General features: G+C 48.4%; 1 protein-coding gene across 1 annotated transcript in view; it reads right to left on the bottom strand.

The window, feature by feature from the left end:
- Nucleotides 1-17,042, bottom strand: part of CAPN8 (calpain 8) — a 72,227-nt gene that overhangs the window by 26,161 nt on the left and 29,024 nt on the right. The window contains exons 3-9 of the mRNA XM_064383547.1: nt 10,991-11,109; nt 10,339-10,472; nt 8,997-9,165; nt 7,850-7,933; nt 5,236-5,321; nt 2,723-2,797; nt 1,814-1,974 (exon numbers count right to left, since the gene is read on the bottom strand). Of these exons, the coding sequence (XP_064239617.1) occupies nt 1,814-1,974; nt 2,723-2,797; nt 5,236-5,321; nt 7,850-7,933; nt 8,997-9,165; nt 10,339-10,472; nt 10,991-11,109 (828 nt within the window). The remainder of the gene's footprint in view (nt 1-1,813; nt 1,975-2,722; nt 2,798-5,235; nt 5,322-7,849; nt 7,934-8,996; nt 9,166-10,338; nt 10,473-10,990; nt 11,110-17,042) is intronic.

The following is a 17,042-nucleotide window of genomic DNA, read 5'->3' on the forward strand; positions in this document are numbered from 1 at the left end:
TGGCACAGATGGGATTGTGATTTGGTGCATGCAGATACCTTGGACACCCCCTACGGTTCTGAGCTCCCAAAATGATCCATGCAAATTTCCTACACATTTTCTAAGAGCTTGCTAATGGTGAGCATATTTTAATTTCTCCCAAATGCAACATTACTGCAATCCCTACATTTTTTGTTTATTCCTTAACAGTACTGGAGGAAGAGAATGGGTCATAAAAATAATACATTCCATTTATATAATGCTACACAGTTCACAGAGTGCTTCCCTACACACTCTGTGTTCCAGTGCTCACTGTGACCCAGTAAGGTTGGGAGGTCAAACCCCATCTGGAGGATTAGGAAACTGAAGCTCAGAAGAGAGAAATGCCCTTCCCAGGGTCTTACAGATGTCAAATCAAGCAACAAGGGCAGGATGTGGACCCCGCCTCCTTCCTCTCTAATCCGCACTCTGGTCACAGCTGCCTGAGCTGAGAGCTTTGGGTTGAATGGGTGATGAAAGAAGAGAGAACTTGTCAAGATCCAGCACTGCACCCAGGTGGGGTTTTATTCTAATGCTGCTACCCTAGCAGTGAGCACAGCCCTGCAGTGAGCTCTGTCATGAGAAGAAAGTGACTGGCCCTGCCCCATACGCTTACAGTCTAAAGTCAATCAACACATCAACAGCAAACCAGGCAGGGAGCATGGGGAGCAGGAGGTGAAAAGTAGAGAGAGCGGGTTTTGCTTTTCTTCATTTCTCCTTAGGGACGTGGGGCAGTTTTCCCAAGTTTCTTCATCAGGTGCTGCCTCAGCTGATTCATCCTAGGAGGAGCCTACACAGGGACACATTAGTGATCTTCTGCGAGCCAGGAAAGCTTCCCACCTTTCATCAGATGAGGACCCAAAGTTAATGCAGAGGCCATGCTTTGTACCAGATTATCTCCACCAGGGACTGAGTCCCCATGACATGCATGCCTTGTGTGTGGCCATCACGGCCCACGCTGTCTTTGGTCCTCCACCGCCAACTCAGGCACAAATGCAGTGAAACAGCAGCTCTCATGGATGCAGTCTATTGAAAAGGCAGATGTTGTGCCCATGTTCCCCTAGCGCACCATCAGCCACTCTGTCCCACAGCTCAGCAGGATGACTGTTAGCCAACTGGGCAGGGGGAGCGGGAAGGAAGGGGTGAAAGCCCAAGGGAAGAACAGGAGGCCTTAGTGTGAGGTGCCAAGAGCGGGGTTAGTGTGGTAAGCATGTCCTTTAGGGCAGGGGGAGTGGGTGAAGCAGGGATGGTTTGAACACACAGTTCAGGCCTCAGCTGAGCAGCTGCAGAGCTACCGCCCACCCTCGCAACACTGGCCTCCAAGCCCTACGGAGAAGCAGGGCCTCCAGAGGGTCCCAGGAGTCAAAGAACAAAGTCCAAAGGCTTTATCCAAAGATGAACATATAGGGCCAGGCACAGTGGCTCACAACTGTAATCCCAGAATGTTGGGAGGCCAAGGTGAGTAGATCGCTTGAGCCTAGGAGTTCGAGACCAGCCTGGGCAACATGGCGAGATCCTGTCTCTACAAAAAAAAAATTTTTTTTAATTAGCCAGGCATGGTGGCATGTGCTTGTGGTTCCAGCTACTTAGGAGGCTGAGGTGGGAGGGTCACTTGAGCCCAGGAGGTGGAGGTTGCAGTGAGCAGAGATCGCACCACTATACTCCAACCTGGGCAACAGAACAAGGCCCTATCTCAAAATAGACACATAAAATACCAACAAAAAAATATATAAAGTGACCCAGCTCAGGGAGGATAAGCCAGAGGCGTTTGGGCCAAGGCAGCCCTTCACCTTACCTGGGTAGTTCTGGCAGCCCCCGGCTGTGGAGCCCCGGGTCCAGCGGCCATTGAACAGGACTAGGTTCCATTTGTGCACCTCCTCGCTACTCAGAGAGTCCGGGGACAGGTTGCAGATCTCCAACCGAGAGAATTGCCTCAAGAAATCTGAAAATGACATCCTGGGGGCAAAGGCACCAGAGGGCCCTCAGTGAAGAGGGCTGGGCTGGAAAGGTGATTGAAGGCACGCATACCTGGCACGGGAAGGAGCCATGGCACAGGCCCTAGAGGCCGTGGGCTAGCTTGATCTTTTCTACAGCCCACTGATACAAATACGCAGAGACAACAGTCCACAGTCATCACTATTGCTAGCTTCTTGGTTCTTATAGGGAGCCCCCCTCACGTATCTCACCAAGCAAGCAAAGCGTCTGAACTGTAAACTGCAAAAGACCCCAGGAGGTCATCTGAACAAAGCCTCTGCCTTTAGAGTGGGTTAAGTCTAAGCTCACAAGAGGTTTCTTTCTGTTTAATTCTGAGTGATGTCCAGCTAAGCCGTACCATATTCAAGGAATATCCTTATTATCTTCCTTAGCTCACTAGCAAAGGAAGTTATCCCATATTGATGGTGGGTAAATGTTAGCTTAAAGAGATAGAAACAGTGCTCTCAGTTCACTGGAAAGATAATAGAACTGAGAAAGACAGGCTCATAGCTAAGCCAGGTTGAGGGCCCAGATATCATGAATTCAGTGCTTTAGACGTGCTGATATAGACGTGCAATTGTACCAGGACAAAAGGAGGAGAAGAATGAATTCACCATGGTCAGGAACCATGTCACCTTCCTGGAAGACCTAGAGACTGGCTGCACCCACATCAGAACTGAAAAGGGACCCATCACCAAGCGCACAGCGCTTCAGCAGAAAACTTTCTCACCAGAATTCTCCATCCTCAATTTTCTTGTCCAGCTCTTCCTTCTGCCGGGGGTCTATGTGATTCCACTCTGGTGCACTGAGGGGCAAACAAGCAGAGGTGGTCACTCCTGAGAGATTCTACACACAGGGCAAGCTGTTTGCTGAAGCTAAGCTTCCCCTAAGGGCCAGAAACAAAATAGCAAAAGCACCGCAGGCAGACAGAAAGGCAGGATGCAAAGTGTGGGGTGAGCACACTGTCTGGGGAAGGGACACAGACAGATCTGGGTCACGGACTCCATGGGCACCAGCAGGGTGGCCTTGAACATGCGACGTGAACGTTGTGACTGAAACATTATGCTCTAATTTTTACTCTCTAGGCAAATTTCACATTTCTAATTAGACTCCCAGGCCCCTGTTCACAGGAACGGGGAGGCCCAGGAGAGGACGTGGATGAGTTCTTGTCACAAGAAAGGCATGCACTCAGTATCTATTAGTCACTTGTCCCTCTGGCTTATCCAGCAGTCTAGGTTGAATATACTGACAGAGTCTAACCAGCTCTGGGTACACAGACATTGTTCACTTCCTTACACCTGCAAGAATGAGAATCCAGCCCAGTTTTACGGAATTTCTCTGAAGTAACATCACCCTGTGAGACCTCCTGCTGGTGGCCTTTCTAGGGCAATATCCATGCACGTTCGAATGCCATCTCCAGCTTCCTGACCTTTACGAAGTTACGTTTTCCTGAAATATGTATGTGATGTCCAAGTAACAGAGCAGTATCAAGATCCATCTTAAAAAAAAAAATGCTGCCCTGAATATCTTCAGCAAAACCTAAACGCCTTCTCTCTCCAGCATAAGAGCCGGAGCACACTCCAGCCCAGCCTCTCCCTCCAAGTTAGGCTCTAAGACCCCAGGATTCAGCAGGAGAGTTCCCAGGGCCTCTTCAATTCATTGAAACATTAGTTTGATTAAAACCACATCTCAGAATCTGCTTATTATAAACAAAGATTAGGGCAGGAGTTGGAGAATTCTAGATCTGACCTATTGTTCTAATTGGTTTTTTTTCTTTTTTAACTTTTGGTTTTTTTAAGTAAAATCTCACTAATCACTGGGTTGAGCTTAAGGGTGTCGCCTTAGAGATTCAGTGTCCTCTTTCTCCAACAGCTGATATATATAAATATCCCAGGCTGCGTCTCCAGCTTGACAGTCACCACCTCCCACCTGCTAGAGAGCGGGTGCTCAGGCGGAGGAGAGAAAGTCAAACAAGCCCTTTGAATAGCTCGGTAAATGGCTGCTGGTAAGAATGAAAAATCCTTCCTACAGGCGGCTCATGCGTGGCCCTAGAGACACGTGTTTCTTCATGACACAACCCTGAAGGGAGTTACTGCAGCTCTGTGCAGTCATGAACATCATGATGCTATGTTTAAATGTGGCAATGACCCCTTTGAAAGCCCCAGTGGCATCACAGAGTACCGACAGCAATGAAGGATTAAAAATGTATTGCGAAGAGGCATTATCGTTACCATTTTCATTTCTGGTGGTTCTTTGTCCGTGAGACTGGCTGCTTATTATTATTATTTCTTTTTTTTTTTTTTGAGACGATGTCTTGCTCTGTTACCTAGGCTGAAATGCAGTGGCACAATCTCGGCTCACTGCAACCTCCACCTCCCAGGTTCAAGCAATTTCCAGGTAATTTTTGTACTTTTAGTAGAGACAGGGTTTCACCACGTTGGCCAAGCTGGTCTCGAACTCCTGACCTCAACTGATCCACCCACCTCAGCATCCCAAAGTGCTAGGATTACAGGCGTGAGCCACCATACCTGGCCGAGACTGGCAAATTCTAAGTCCTCCACAACACTAGCCTGCCTCCCCCAAGCCAGCTGTGCTCACTGGACAGAAACCACCCCATGCCTTCCATCCTCCTGCACCATGCGGACATGGATTCCAGGGCACAGCTGTCCTGGGACATCACTGCCTCTGACCAGCTTCCCCTCATCAGCAGAGAGACCTGCCCAAGAGGAGTCTCTTCAGTCAAGGATCAAACCTGCCCAGGGCATGAGCGAGTGCCGCTGCCTCATTCATCACTGCTGCTGGGGCCTAGGGCTCCTAGGGTCAAATTTCATTTTCTCAGCATCCTTGTATCTTCTTGGTGCTGAGGGGTTTGGCCTTTGTCAGAGTGTCCAGTGTTTGTGGAGTGGAAAGAAACAGACTGTGAATGATCGATTTGACCTTTGGACCAGCACAGTGTGGTGGGTAGAAAACACAAAAACCTTTCAGCACGAAGCAAAATTCGACAGAACTGCCAAACTTTCAAATGCCAAAGCAGAAAGCTAGAATAGAAGCCTACAGCCCAGTGGTTTTTATTTTGCTTTTCCCAGCCTGGATGCATGTAATACTCTTTTCTGAACATGCTATATGATTTGCAGACAGGATGTGCTGCTGAACTCACTGTGACATCGATCTCATTATCGTGTGCTTTACACGACACCCTTTCGCAGAGGAAGAGAGGATTGGAGAAGCGGGGAAAGAACCTACTCGTCGCTCCAGGCTCCCGACCACTCTACTTCACCCCATGGATTCCTGAGTCTGATCAGCTTCTCTGGATGGCCCTGGAAATCCACCTGCAAATTCCATACACAGAAAAGTGGCTGAATCACTATGTTCCAGTTGCTTTGCCCTTATGTCCGCACCTGAGAGGACCCGCATTAAAGTTTTCAAATGTCCCTAAAGGACAACATTTTTATTTTCCTTTAACACATCTTTTCAGGCTTTGGCCAAGTGCTCTATTTTTCACAATTTGTTTGAATAAATGAAGAGTGAGTCTAGCCCCAAAACAAGTTTATGTCTGCTTTAACTCAGATTTAGATTTTATAGTTGACTAAGATTGACTAAGCTCTTAATACATGAGATCTAATGATAAAAAAAAATGCCCTCCCAACAAACACCAAAGCACGGCAGTTAACATTTATTGAGCAGGTACTACAGACGAGGTCTTGTGCTAAGTGTTTAAGATGCATTATTGCCTCATTTAACTCTCACGACAATTCTGAGAAGATACAGAGTTACCTTCATTTCATAGCTCAAAAATCTGAGACTTAGAGAAGTTATGTTATCCATAATTATCTAGTTAGTAGGTGGTGAACGCAGGCGGGGAAGCCAGGCAGTCTGTCTCCAAAGCCCATACCCCTAAATCCACATATACTGCTTTCCCATATTTATTGAACACACAGGCATAAGCCCCTTGCACCCCTGCACAAACACTTGCATTCACACATGCACATATGAACCGCATAGACGGTTAGGTCTTCATTGCCTTCATTTCCTGTGTATTCCCCAACTCGCCTAGCCCAACGTTTACATGTATATGTTCAATTCCCATTTATGAGATTTTTAACTTCATTAAAGAGCATATTTGGGCCAGGCGCGGTGGCTCAGGCCTGTAATCCCAGCACTTTGGGAGCCCAAGGCGGGCAGATTAAGAGGTCAGGAGACCGAGACGATCCTGGCCAACATGGTGAAACCCCATCTCTACTAAAAATACAAAGAAAATTAGCTGGGCATGGTGGCACATGCCTGTAATCCCAGCTACTCGGGAGACTGAGGCAGGGGCACTGTTTGAACCAGTGAGTTGAAGGTTGCATGCCACTGCACTCCAACCTAACGACAGTGAGACTCTGTCTCAAAAAAAAAATAGTATATTTATGAAACACAAACACCTGTTATGAACATCTATTTCATTTAACTCTATTTATTTATTTATTTATTTATGAGACAGGGCCTCTCTCTGCCACCTAGGCAAGAGTGCAGGTGCAATCACTGCAGGCTCAACCTTCCAGGCTCAAGCAATCCTCCCACCTCATCCTCCTGCGTAGCTGGGTCTACAGGCATGCACTGCCATACCTGGCCTATTTCACTTGAATAAATAACAAGAAGTGGGACATTCATTGCATTTCACTTTCTGCCTTGGCCTTTGGGAAGCCCAAAGAAAAATTAATTTCTCAATTATAGCACTGTCTTCAGCCTGGATTGATGCATTTTACCAGAGTTGTATGGTTTTATTGTGTCTGTTCTTTGAATGGTAAAATTGGGCAGGGCGGCTCACACTTGTAATTTCAGCACTTTGGGAGGTCAAGGCAGGAGGATGGCTTGAGCCCAGGAGTTCAAGACCAGCCTGGGCAACATAGAGAGACTCTGTCTCTATGAAAATTAAAAAATAAATAAATAATTAGCCAGACATGACGGCGCTTGTCTATAGTCCCAGCCACTCGGGAGGCTGAAGCAGGAGGATCACTTGAGCCTAGGAGGTTGAGGTGGCCATGAGCCAAGATCATGTAACTACAGTCCAGCCTGGGCAATGGAGCAAGACCCTGTCTCTAAATAAATAAATAAATAATAAAATAAAAATAAAATAATTGTAATTCACCTAAAATCCTTTTTGAAAGCTGACACAATGCAGGAAATAAAAACAATGAATAGTGTAGCACATGTTTTCTCCTTGGGTTGGAGAGTGAGGAATATTTGCATGTCTTTCCATTCCTATACCCTGCCCTAAAAGTTGTGACTACTGCCCCTTTTCCCTTTTTGGAACTCTGTGAGTTCCCACTGTTTTGCCCATACAAACATATTTTTTGGAATGTCTGCAGAATCTGACTAACAATCTCTACAGCTTTCCTGGCCTCATCTAAGGAGAGGGCTTGCATTTAGTTAGAACCTATTGATCAAAAGCTCAGAGAGGTTATGTTGTCCATCTTCAAGTGAGGATGAGTCAGAAGAGCCCTTCTTTTTTTTTTTTTTTTTTTTTCCTTCTTTAGAAAAAAGTTTTTATAGAGATGTCTTACTATGTTGCCCAGGAATGGTCTTGAACTCCTAGCCTCAAGTAATCTTCCCACCTCGGCCTCCCAAAGTACTGGGATTACAGGCGTGAGCCGCTGCACCTGGCCCAAAGAGCTGTTAGAATGAGCAAGAGCTAATGCACATCTGTGGTGTCAGGCGTTCTGTGCAGGCACAGAGTGCACCCCAACATGGCAGTGAAGCTCAAAAGCCAATTCCAAACCTTCTAGTAATAATCACCTCTTTCCTCCTGCCAAGATGGCTTGGATTCATGGAAATATTATCACATTTCCTTCCCCTTCCTCCTGCCCAATTTTACCTCTTCGACTCCAGTGACAGAGTATGCGTGACTCTTAACCAACTTCTGGCTGGTGATGGCTTCTGCTTCAGCTGCACTGGAGACCTGCGTAGAGGAGAAAGTCCACTCAGAGTGGCTGACCCTGACCTCTTAGGGGCTGTCCGTGGAATGCTTTCCAAGGACACACTGCACAGCCACAGGGGGCTTCAGTGTGGGACTGGGGGTGCAGGCATGGCAATGAACCTCAGGTAAATAGAGTCATCTCCATCCAGACTCCCTCTTTAATTAGGCCTGCAGTTCCAGGCCAGTGCGGGTGCCTGCCAAGCCTGGAAGACAAGTTACCAGCCTTCAAAATGCCACCGAGAAACTGGGAAGTCATTTATTCTCTGAGAGCGACCCCCGGCTGCCTGAAGAAGCCTAATTCTCCACGCTGCTGGCTCTGGACAGGTCCCAGTCCTCCACAGTTCTCCCTGAGCGGGTCCTTATCTTTCCCATGTCCCCAGCACCCCTCCCCCATGCCCCACACCATCCCTCCACCAACAACACACGTCTCCTGCTGGGGTTTGCAGAGAGAGGAGAAAGGGAGAATCTTCTCACTTTGTGCTTTGCATTTCTAAAATCACCAGGTAAGGACAAGAGAGGAAGACAGAACAGCCAGAGGGCAGCTGGCCACAGGAGCCTGAGGTGGTGACAGGGCCTCAGGGCTGGGGGCCTCCAGCCTCTGGTTTCCACAGCCACCTTGGAAATCCACACAGCTCAGCCTCCTGTCCGGCCACAGCCTCTGGTTTCAGGACTTCTTCTCTTTTCTTCAGGGATCTCAAGATCCATCAGGTGTCATCAATCATCACATTTGTTTTCCAAAACCTCAAGATTATTTAGCAAAAAGGAGGTAGCAAATGTGAGGCCGAGGATCCAGGGATCCTAGACTATGTTCCTAGGGCTATTCCAGCAGTGCTGAAGGACTAACAGTAGGAGGGAGATTGGGGCTCCTGCAATGCAACTAACCCTGGTTCCTACCCACTAGTTAGGTCTTCACCAGCTCCTACATTCCTAGACTCTGCTCTGACCAAAGCCTTCCTAGGCCTCTCTCGTCTGTCTCATCCCTTCCCTACCATACAAGGGGTGGCGGTGGCGAGGAAGGAGGCAGCACAGAAGCCACATGGCTCACATCAATGGAGCAGCCCAGCAGAGACCCCGCACGGAGGGCCTTCCGAATGATCTGATACAGATTGGCCGGTGGCTTCTTCAGGTCATAAAACTCAGAGATGCCACCTGTGAAGTCCTCAAACCCCTCCACTGTGGAACCTCCAGCAAGAGCCTCATAACAACCGTTGAGCCTATTGGAAAAAAAAGAACACATGCACCATTAGCACCCCCAGTAAGGAGACGTGGGGGCTGGGGACAGGAACAGTGCTAGGACGTACTGTGACCTGGGAAAGAAAGGAGGGCTCTTTGCCCATTTTGCCTATGGGCCAGGAAGGTGCTGAGGCCACTGTTTCATGCGGCCAACTCAGTACTTCACTAGGAACTGACCTTAGCCAACCTCTCTCCAGCCACCTACTCCTTTACAAAGCCAAGGACAACCCCTCCAGGACCGACCCCAGCTGTTTGGGTTTCTGGGGCTGGGGGCATGGATGGGGAGGAGGAGAACTTTCCCTCAAGGCTGAAAGGGATCTACTGAGGCTTGCTGGGAAACAGGACTGGAAAGGAACTGGGTTCCAGAACAGGGTATTGATAAACAAAAGTAATTAAAAGAACCCCCAGGCCAGGCACGGTGGCTCACGCCTGTAATCCCAGCACTTTGGGAGGCCAAGGTGGGAGGATCACGAGGTCAAGAGATCGAGACCATCCTGGCCAACATGGTGAAACCCATTCTCTACTAAAAATACAAAAATTAGCTTGGCATGGTAGCATGCGCCTGTAGTCCCAGCTACCCGGGAGACTGAGGCAGGAGAATCACATGAACCCAGGAGGCAGAGGTTGCAGTGAGCTGAGATTGTACCACTGCACTCCAGCCTGGTGACAGAGTGAGACTCCATCTCAAAAAAAAAAAAAAAAAAAAAAAAAACCCAAAGAAGGTTTTGAACATCAAACGCCAGTGAGAAGACCTCCTGGGGAAGGAACAGACTCTGTTGAGTTTGTATCTAGTACATTTTTTAATCATTATTATGCATCATTCTTTTAAACATTTACATTGCCCCAGGAACCTGCCTTGGGATTTGAAAGAGGAAAGGCTCAGGCCCAGAGGGGCAGGGAGGCTCACCCACCCCACCCCCACCCTCATATGTATTTACCCAGGGCAGAGCTGAGCTGATAAACTCCCCACCCAGATTTCTGTTTCTCTGAGTTACTGAAAAATGGTCTCTCTCCACAGCTCATGGGGGTCTGGATGCTGGGAAAGACTTGGCCCTGACGCCCTGAGTTTGGGGTGTGAAGCACATGTGGGAGGGGGACAGGTGAGAGCTTTCAGGGAGGCTCTGGCATCTCCCAGCTCCTGCTGCCCCACTTACTTGGCATAGGCTTTCTCCAGCAGGGCACTCCAGAATTCATTGCCTTGTTCCGAGTGGAGGAAGAGCAGCTGTCCGTTCTTGGTGGGCAGCCTGTCGTCAATGACCACTTCCACCCACTCTCCATACTGCCAGAACTGGGGAGGGGGGGACACAGTGGCAGTTCACATGAATAAGCAGATGTGTAAAGGGAGTCTCCCCAAGGGCCGCACGTGGGGACTCTGTGCCATCAGTGTTTGAGTCTTGGCTCCATAGGAGCGGGACCTGTGTCTCCCTTATCTGTACACACAGGAGATGCCAGATGAACCTGGGGACATCTACTCCAGGGTCTGCGTTTGTGCATCAGAGAACTGGCCCAGTACCGCCCAGTGGCAGCAGGAAGTGACTGAGACCCACACCTCCTGACCCTCCATGCACAGTGCTGTCCTCAAGGCCATGTGGCCTGGGGCAGCTGGCAAGGGGATGGATGTGTGGATGTCCAGATGGATGCATTAAAGCAGAGGTTCTCAGACTGAAGTGTGCATCAGAGTCACCTGGAGGATTGTTAAGACATAAGTCACTGCACCCCATACCCAGAGTGTCCATTGCAGTGGATCTGCGGTGGGGCCTAAGAGTACAGAAAGCGGCGACAAAGGCCCTGAGCAGAGCACAGTACCTGAAAATGAAAGATTCCCGCATAGTTCTCCTGGAAGTTCTGGTCCCTGGGGACCACCCGGTAAAGCAGCTCTTCATTCAAGGTCAGGGAGGCAATGGCGGCCAGAAGCCAGCAGTCACCTGCACAGTGTTATAGAGGACACACATTGGTCAGGCCCGGCCTGCAGGGGCCCTGCTTTCCCTGACCCTGTCCCACTCAACCCAGAGTCCATGTCACCCCATTCACTTCTAAGTCAGGTACAGTCTCTTCCTCTGGTGCTGGAAATGCACCTGCAGCCAACAGCTTCCCCTGCCTCCCTGGGATGTGTTTACTCGGGAGTCGATCCTCTGCTCCTCCCTGTGGCTGTCCCCCGACCACCACCACATGCTGGCCACTTCCCGGCTCCTATATACTTAGCCAGTGGAGTGGAAAATGAAAAGAAAAAAAAAAAAAAGAAAGAAAATTAGTCCCTTTGGTCCCTTATTAGCAGTTCTGATTAATTTGGTTGAGGGAAACATTGAAACTGTTTATCCAGTCTTTGATGTATACACGTAAGAGTGTGTGTGTGTGTATATGTGTGTGTGTTCCCTGCCCCTCCTGACCTTGGATAATGGAGAGCTGGCTCTGCATGCTCTGTCTACAGTATTGCCCTCCTTGTTTCACAGTTCACCATGAAAGCCTTGATGCCTCATGGCTTAAAGCTCCCTTGAGATATTGATTAACATTAAATCAGCATAATTTGAGGCAGAAGAAATAAAAGTCAAGAGAGGTTAAAAATCTTGGGGTTTGTGTTGGTCACATTGGAGATTCACGGAAATGCGGAAGAAAACAGAAAACCCCTTTCTGTGCAAGTTGGGACCTCCCACACTGATGCCACTGAGTGGCGCTTCCCTGCGAGGCATCGTTGTCCCTTGCAGTGTCAACTTCAAAAGCGGCACAGGCCCCAGGCACCACTGCCTATCTCAGCATCCTATGGCGAATCTATCTTGGAAGTTATGTAACTTTGCTCACCTCTGTCTATTTGTTTATTCCACACCAACCGCTGAGGTCTCAGTGCGAAAGGCTATTGCATCTTTCTGGCCTGGTACTGCTTCTTTCCAGCTTCACCGCAGATCCCTAGCTCCAGGAGTCTAAGATTTGGTGAACAAGTCCCTGTTTCTCCTATTTGTTTCATTCAAACAGCTCCAAAATCCTGCCTGTGCATCTCAGCTTTTATCTTTTCCATACAGAAGATCGGAGTCTTTTCAATGTGTGTTCACATGGAAGGCCCTTTAGCCTTTTAGAGACCATCTGTGGATCTTGTCTCTAAGTTTTCTTTTAACACTGTGGTCAGAGCTACGTACATATTCTAGGTGTGAACACATTTTCTCAGAAAACCTGTTGCCTGAGCAAGCAGTAAGCCAGGAACCCACATCTGAGGAGCCATCATCTCCATTATGGCTCAGAATTGCTCCTTTACCAGGTCATCCTGGAAAGCCCTGGCCTCTGTCTGCCTGAATCTTTCCCAACAAAGAGGTTCATGATCTGACCCCAAATTAATTAATCCCTCCTCTCTCTCTCTCTCTCTCTCTCTCTCTCTCTCTCACACACACACACACACACACACACACACTCATTTACTTTCTTTTCCTGTAAGAGACAGGGTCTTCCTCTGTTGCCCAGGCTGGAGTGCAGTAGCACCGTCACCTCAACCTCCTGGTCTCAAGCATTCTTCCCACCTCAGCCTCCCAACTCACTGGAACTACATGTGCATGCCATCATGCCCAGTTAATTTTTTTAATTTTTTCGTAGAGACAGGGTCTTGGTATGTTGTCCAGGCTGGTCTTGAACTCCTAGACTGAAGCAATCATCCCATCTCAGCCTCCCAAAGTGCTGGGATTACAAGCGAAAGCCACCAGGCCTAGCCATATTACTTTTTGAAGAGCTTTTCTGATCCAGGAGGCAACCCGCTTCCTGCCTCACTCTCACCAGGATCTCCTTCACAGATAAACACTATCCTCCTAATGGCAACAGAGCTCCTAGGTGAGACTAGTCCTGCTAGCTGAGGGAAATAGAGCTAGTGGATATGGATGGACTGGCATGAGTTCTGTTGCTTCTCACCAAAGAAGGCTCAAGCAGGGCAGTATCTCTCATTAAAAGGCAACTTCCAAAGTGTGAGCAAAATAACAGTTTCCTCCTCCCACCCAGCTCCTCTCAACCCAGTTTTCTTCTGTGATCATGTCACTCCTCTGCTTGAAATCCTGCAACTGTCCTCCATTGCTCACCAATGAAATACAACCTAACAGGGCATCGACATCCTTCACAATATGACTGCAACCTACTTCTCCAGTCTTTTTCCTATTAGATTCCTGCTATGAATCTAATCTCCCAATCAAACTCGGATATGTACAAAGCATACCCTGGTCTTTTTCACTGATGTGTTTTTTCTTGTTTCTTCCCTCTGCCTGCAAACTTCTTGCTGAATCTTACCCCTTCTCCATGAAGCCTCCTCTGATGCTCCTTCCCCTAGCCAGAAGTCACCTCTTTTTTGGTATGTATTTTAAAGACCTTATTTATGCTTCTCTTGCAGAGTTATCATAAGCTGCCTCAGATCGCTATTTGCACCCAGACTGGCCTCGAAACTCCATTCATGCATCAACTCCTTGGCAGACCTTTCCCTACCCCTACCCCGGCCTGTCTCACCAGCACCACGTCCCTCCTCCTCACACCTCCCCAGCAAGTTCTAAGGCCACTTGGTCACATCTGTTTGTCTCTCTCCCCCATCCCTCACTGATCTCTTCCTGCTCAATGGACGTTTGATGAATAAAAACAAATAAGCAGATGACCACATGCATCAAGGAATCATATTTTGCTTTTCTGCAAATCTTCGACAGCATCTTTCATATATTTGTACCTCAACCTCCCAGGTCTGTGGGGAAGTGGCATTCAACAAGAATCTGCACAGAACCTGACGGATTTCACCTCCACCAGCATCAGGCAGAGAGATAAACAAGGTAAGACAAGCACAGAAGCCCAGTCCTCTGGGAGCGGAGGGGGTGACTGCTCTGCAACATCTCTGAAGCAAGTGGCTTCTCAAAGTGATTAGAGCAACCACACAGCCCTTATTACTGGGCGTGGTCCTGGCTCCCTTCTGATGTGGAGGTTCTGGCTCCCAGTCTGAGCTTCTTCCGACAGCCCGCCCAGAGCATCCGCTAGACCTTACAATTCAAGGCACAGTAACAAAATGTCCCTCCGTTGCTGACATCAAACGAGGTGGCCCAGCTGGAGGGGAGTTTCATTTTCTCTTCATCTGCCTCACTCCTGACATTTCACAGGGTCCACCCGCCTCTTGCAAGCAGTCGCAGAGACTCGAGGAGATGCCGTGGGTGTGTAGGCTTGGATCCTTGCCAGTTACCGCATGAAGTGTGAATGGATTGTCATGACAAGAATGCATTTTCAAAGGAATACATCCAAATGAGTGTGCTTCCCTTCAGAGTCCTCAGGAAGATGGACACTTACTCTGTTATTCAGAACATTTCAGAAACTTGTTTGGGGACCTGCCAGTGGAAAAACAGCTTTGATCTTGGAGCCTAGGTTTTGTTTGGTTTGTTTTGTTTCGAGACAAGGTCTCACTCTTTTGCCCAGACGAGTGCAGTGGTGCAACCACAGCTCATTGCAGCACTGACCTCCTGGGCTCAAGCAGTCCTCCCACCTCAGCCTCCCAAATTGCTGGGATTACAGGCATGCACCCCCACGCCCAGCTAGTTTCTAAAATACAGAGATAGGATCTCACTATGCTGCCCAGGACTGAACTCCTTGGCCTCAAGCAGTCCACCCACCTAGCCTCCCAAATTGCTGGGATTACAGGCATGCACCCCCACGCCCAGCTAGTTTCTAAAATACAGAGATGGGGTCTCACTATGCTGCCCAGGACTGAACTCCTTGGCCTCAAGCAGTCCTCCCACCTCAGCCTCCCAAATTGCTGGGATTACAGGCATGCACCCCCACACCCAGCTAGTTTCTAAAATACAGAGATGGGGTCTCACTATGCTGCCCAGGACTGAACTCCTTGGCCTCCCAATGTGCTAGGATTATAAGCATGAGCTACCACACCTGGCTAATTTTCAATCTTTTCATTTTCAAAAGAAGTCAGGAGGCTTTGAGATCCTAGTTTGGTGGTGAATAAGGTAGACAAAAACACTGGGAAATACCTTGATAGACAAGTCCCTCCTCCCTGGCCACCTTCCACCTAGGGCTGCTCAGGGCTTAGTTCTCACTCATGAGCTTTACGCAGAGGTGCACTCCGTGAGAATTTAGGAAAGATTTTCATATCCTGATGAAATGGGACAGACTTGGCTGGCGAGTCTTTTTTGCCCATTGCCCTCCCCACTTCTTCCCATCTAGAAAGTCCACATTGTGCTTGGAGGTGCAGGGCCAGCTTGCGACCCCAAGGCTGCAGGTGCAAGATGAAAGTCAGCACAGGAGAGTGCAGAGCAGGGCACAGGGTGAGTCCAGCTCTCCAAGAACATTATTAAAGTTACACTAGCCCCAGACTATCTACCTCTAGCTTTCTTGTTATAAAAAAAGAATTTGCCCCCTGTTTGAGCCACAACAGTGGGTTTTATGCTTCTTGTAGCCAAATGTTTTCCTACCTGATGCTAGAAGAATGACTGCAGAGTGATTTTGTGTGCCCCATATATTGGTTCTGAAAAAAAGAATTCCACAAAAGGAATTCCAAAATAATGTTGGGAATGGCAGTTCAAATATATACATTGTCCCATGCATTGGTTTGAATCTATTCTAGGGAGACTGGAAGACCTGGATGGGAATTCTGTGTCTGGTCCCTAAACAGGGACTATAGCAAATGCTCTCTAAAAAAAAACAATTTATTTGAGAGGCCAAGGCAGGCAGATCACTTGAGGTCAGGAGTTCAAGACTAGCCTGGTCAACATGGTGAAACTCCATCTCTACCAAAAATGCAAAAATTATCCGGGTGTGGTAGCACACACCTGTAGTCCCAGCTACTTGGGAGGCTGAGGCAGGAGAATCACTTGAGTCTGGGAGGCGGAGGCTGCAGCGAGCCAAGATCATGCCACTGTATTCCAGCCTGGGCAACAGAGCAAGACGCCATCTCAAAAACAAAAAAAAGAAAAGAAAAAAAGAAATCCACCAGGAGACAATAATCCTGAATCAGACATTGTAAAAAAGAAATCCCTTAATTCAAAAATTCCCTTTACAAATTAAAATCAAAGCTTAAAGGTTTGGACGTCTAATGTTATTATAAATTATAGGTAGCAAAAACTCAAGCTATAGCTTAATGGAATTTCCCAAACACCAAGGGAAGAATTGGAGACACTTCTAGACTGTAGGCAGAAAGAAAAAAGAAGGAAAGAAAGGAAAGAAGAAAGGTCAGACATCAGAATCCCTGCAATAGCCCCTACCTTACCTTGAGGTTGAACAATGGCTGGAGTGGAAACAGGAGTAAAGCCGCAGACAGTTTGAAGCAAAAGCCAAAGCCGAGAACACTTATGCCCTGCTTCCCATCGGGGAGTCCAGGAGCAGAGTAAAGACGGCACCAGGGAGCACTGAGGCAGAAGACGAGAGATGATGGAAACACCCCCGAGTCTCCTTCAGGTATCATGTAAGATGGAGCTGAGGGCAGGGAGCAAAAAGTCAGGTCAATTCTACTGCAGAGGCTGTGGGGTGAACCTTGTGGGTCAGGCACCGGACAGAGCGTGTGATATGTCATGTCAGCAGCAGTAAGGAGCATCAGGTGGGGCTGAGTCAGCCAGGGAATGTCCACTGGACCCTGAGGAAATCAGGAAAAGAAACCAGACAACGTGCCAGTCACATCTCCAGGAGGCCAGCAAGGACCCAGAAGTCAGCACCAGGCTACACGAGGACTAGCGGGCTTCTCCCATTGGTGGGAGGACATTGTTTGGCCTTCCTTATATCCAGGTACCATCCTGGGATGGTGGGGGAGGAACCAGACTTTACAAAGTGAGAAACCACCTGCCTTAGTCCACTCGTGCTGCTGTAACAAAATACCATACACTTGATGCCTTAGAAACAGCAACACAACTGTGGAGGCTGG

Source organism: Aotus nancymaae, unplaced genomic scaffold (assembly GCF_030222135.1).
Source record: "Aotus nancymaae isolate 86718 unplaced genomic scaffold, 86718_ANA_hifiasm-v0.15.2.pri h1tg000032l_0, whole genome shotgun sequence".
NCBI classification, from domain to species: domain Eukaryota; kingdom Metazoa; phylum Chordata; class Mammalia; order Primates; family Aotidae; genus Aotus; species Aotus nancymaae.